This window comes from Poecilia formosa, unplaced genomic scaffold, assembly GCF_000485575.1.
Source record: "Poecilia formosa unplaced genomic scaffold, Poecilia_formosa-5.1.2 Scaffold601, whole genome shotgun sequence".
Lineage (NCBI taxonomy): Eukaryota > Metazoa > Chordata > Actinopteri > Cyprinodontiformes > Poeciliidae > Poecilia > Poecilia formosa.
Window position 1 is genome coordinate 28,001 of NW_006800540.1, and position 2,809 is coordinate 30,809.

The 2,809-nt window shown below is 39.2% G+C and overlaps 1 protein-coding gene across 3 annotated transcripts in view; it reads left to right on the top strand.

Moving 5' to 3' along the window:
• Window positions 1-2,809, top strand: part of spg11 (SPG11 vesicle trafficking associated, spatacsin) — a 34,455-nt gene that overhangs the window by 20,147 nt on the left and 11,499 nt on the right. For all 3 annotated transcript variants that reach the window (XM_016665623.1, XM_007541312.2, XM_016665622.1), the window contains exon 24: window positions 638-797. In XM_016665623.1, coding sequence (XP_016521109.1) covers window positions 638-797 — 160 coding nt within the window. The remainder of the gene's footprint in view (window positions 1-637; window positions 798-2,809) is intronic.

Consider the following 2,809-nt stretch of genomic DNA (forward strand, 5'->3'; position numbering starts at 1 on the left):
TATATATATATATATATATATATATATATATATTCTTATTTGTATAAATAAGAATGAATAACTTCAGACAGTAAAGGTTATTTTTTCTAAGTCCATACAAAACATCATATCCTTTATCCAGTGTGAATGTGAAGGGGGATCATTCCATCTTAATAAGACAGCTCTCCTGGCAATTAATGATGAAAGTGAGAGAATTCTTTGTTTGACACCAAAGATGGTGGATAAATGGTTTGACTTGATCTCACAGTGCAAGACGTCAGATATAGTACGGAAGGCTGACGTCTAGAAATTAGCTGGAGAAGGACAAGACCAAAACATGTGGATTTATGTAGCAGGTGAACTGCTATACCTGTCACATGTTGGGTCCATGTTTGGGTAAATGCACACCAGTTTAGCTTTAGAGAGGTGTACCTGGTGGATAACTTTAAATTACAGAAGTGTGTGGTGAGTACACATCAAGGATGAAAACAGAATCCCACACCTTGTTTTTTTTTACTGTCCCACAGCAGTGTTAGCCAGACCACCCTGATGTAATGTCATGAAAAATTAAACTACTTGCAGTTGAATGATTGACAGATGTAATTCTGAGGTCTTATGTTCAGATGTTCTTTCTAAGTATTGTGAGTTGTTTTCTCAGGTCATCGTTCGAGGCGGCTCAGCAGTGGGCCTTACCTGTTCAGTTCTGTCAGCTCCACAGTCTGGAGCTCAGCCTGATTTATCCCAGGCACTGTGCTGAGGACAGACAATTTGTACACTTTTTATTGTTTGTCCAACTGCACAATTTCCCACCCCAGCAGGTGAGCACACACAGGACACACTCCATCTTTTTAAGAAATGTTACTTATTTCCATTTATTTGAATAAACATAATTTGTGCCTATTTTGTAATTATTTGATTAAACCTTTATTTAACTAGGTTAGTTCCATTGAGATCAGAGATATATTTTACAAGGGAGACCTGGCCAACACCACTAATACAATTACCAAGATAAAAGCAACACACATTAAAACTTGCTCTAAAACACTTTCAGACAATATCACAGTCAAAAAAGCAGTTCAACAGCCAAAAATATTGTATGGGGTTTTTCAACTCTCTTAGTGTCATTTTGATGAACTAAATCCAGAAATCACATTGGTTTTACTCAATCAGGTCAACTTTCTGAACTATGGAGCACCATGAGCATCAAATGCATGACTTGTTCTCACATCTGGATTGGTTTCCTGAGAATCTGATCAATGAGTAGGAGGAGAGATTCCATCAGGACAGAAAAGAGACTGAGAACTTTGCACAATGAAGACGTGATGTTCAGTTCACATGTACTTACCCTTAGTAGTGTTTATTATAGAATATACAGAAATCCAAGTTTGTAACATTTCATTAAAACACCCTGTTAGAAATTTTTTTAACAGAAAAAAATAACTTTTTTAGATGACAAATATTAACAGAAATGAACTGATAATGTTACAAAAATGTCATCAATTTAGTCAGATCAGATTTCTCTAAAGTAAATCAGCTACAATCTAACTAATTATTAGAGGGTATAATTAGGTAGAAAATTGATAGAAAATTTTTATTTTATTATAAACCTACAGTACAGACCAAAAGTTTGGACACACCTTTTCATTCAAAGAGTTTTCTTCATTTTCATGACTATGAAAATTGTAGATTCTCTCTGAAGGCATCAAAACTATGAATTAACACATGTGGAATTATATACTTAACAAAAATGTGTGAAATAACTGAAAATACGCCTTATATTCTAAGTTCTTCAAAGTAACCACCTTTTGCTTTGATTACTGCTTCGCACACTCTTGGCATTCTCTTGATCAGCTTCAAGAGGTAGTCACCTGAAATGGTCTTCCAACAGTCTTGAAGGAGTTCCCAGAGATACTTAGCACTTGTTGGCCCTTTTGCCTTCACTCTGTGGCCAATCTCACCCCAAACCATCTCTATTGGGTTCAGGACCGGTGACTGTGGAGGCCAGGTCATCTGGCGCAGCACCCTATCACTCTCCTTCTTGGTCAAATAGCCCTTACACAGCCTGGAGGTGTGTTTGGGTCTTTGTCCTGTTGAAAAATAAATGATGGTCCAACTAAACGCAAACCGGATGGAATAGCATGCCGCTGCAAGATGCTGTGGTGGCCATGCTGGTTCAGTATGCCTTCAATTTTGAATAAATCCCCAACAGTGTCACCAGCAAAGCACCCCCACACCATCACACCTCCTCCTCCATGCTTCACGGTGGGAACCAGGCATGTAGAGTCCATCCGTTCACCTTTTCTGCGTCCCACAAAGACACGGTGGTTGGAACCAAAGATCACAAATTTGGACTCATCAGACCAAAGCACAGATTTCCACTGGTCTGATGTCCATTCCTTATGTTCTTTAGCCCAAACAAGTCTCTTCTGCTTGTTGCCTGTCCTTAGCAGTGGTTTCCTAGCAGCTGTTCTACCATGAAGTCCTGATTCACACAGTCTCCTCTCCGCTGCACAGTTGTTGCAGCAATGTGTCTGCTGCTAGAACTCTGTGTGGTATTGACCTGGTCTCTAATCTGAGCTGCTGTTAACCTACGATTTCTGAGGCTGGTGACTCGGATGAACTTATCCTCCGCAGCAGAGGTGACTCTTGGTCTTCCTTTCCTGGGGCGGTCCTCATGTGAGCCAGTTTCTTTGTAGCGCTTGATGGTTTTTGCGACTGCACTTTCAAAGTTTTCCCAATTTTTCGGACTGACTGACCTTCATTTCTTAAAGTAATGATGGCCACTTGTTTTTCTTTATTTAGCTGCTTTTGTCTTTGCATAATACAAATT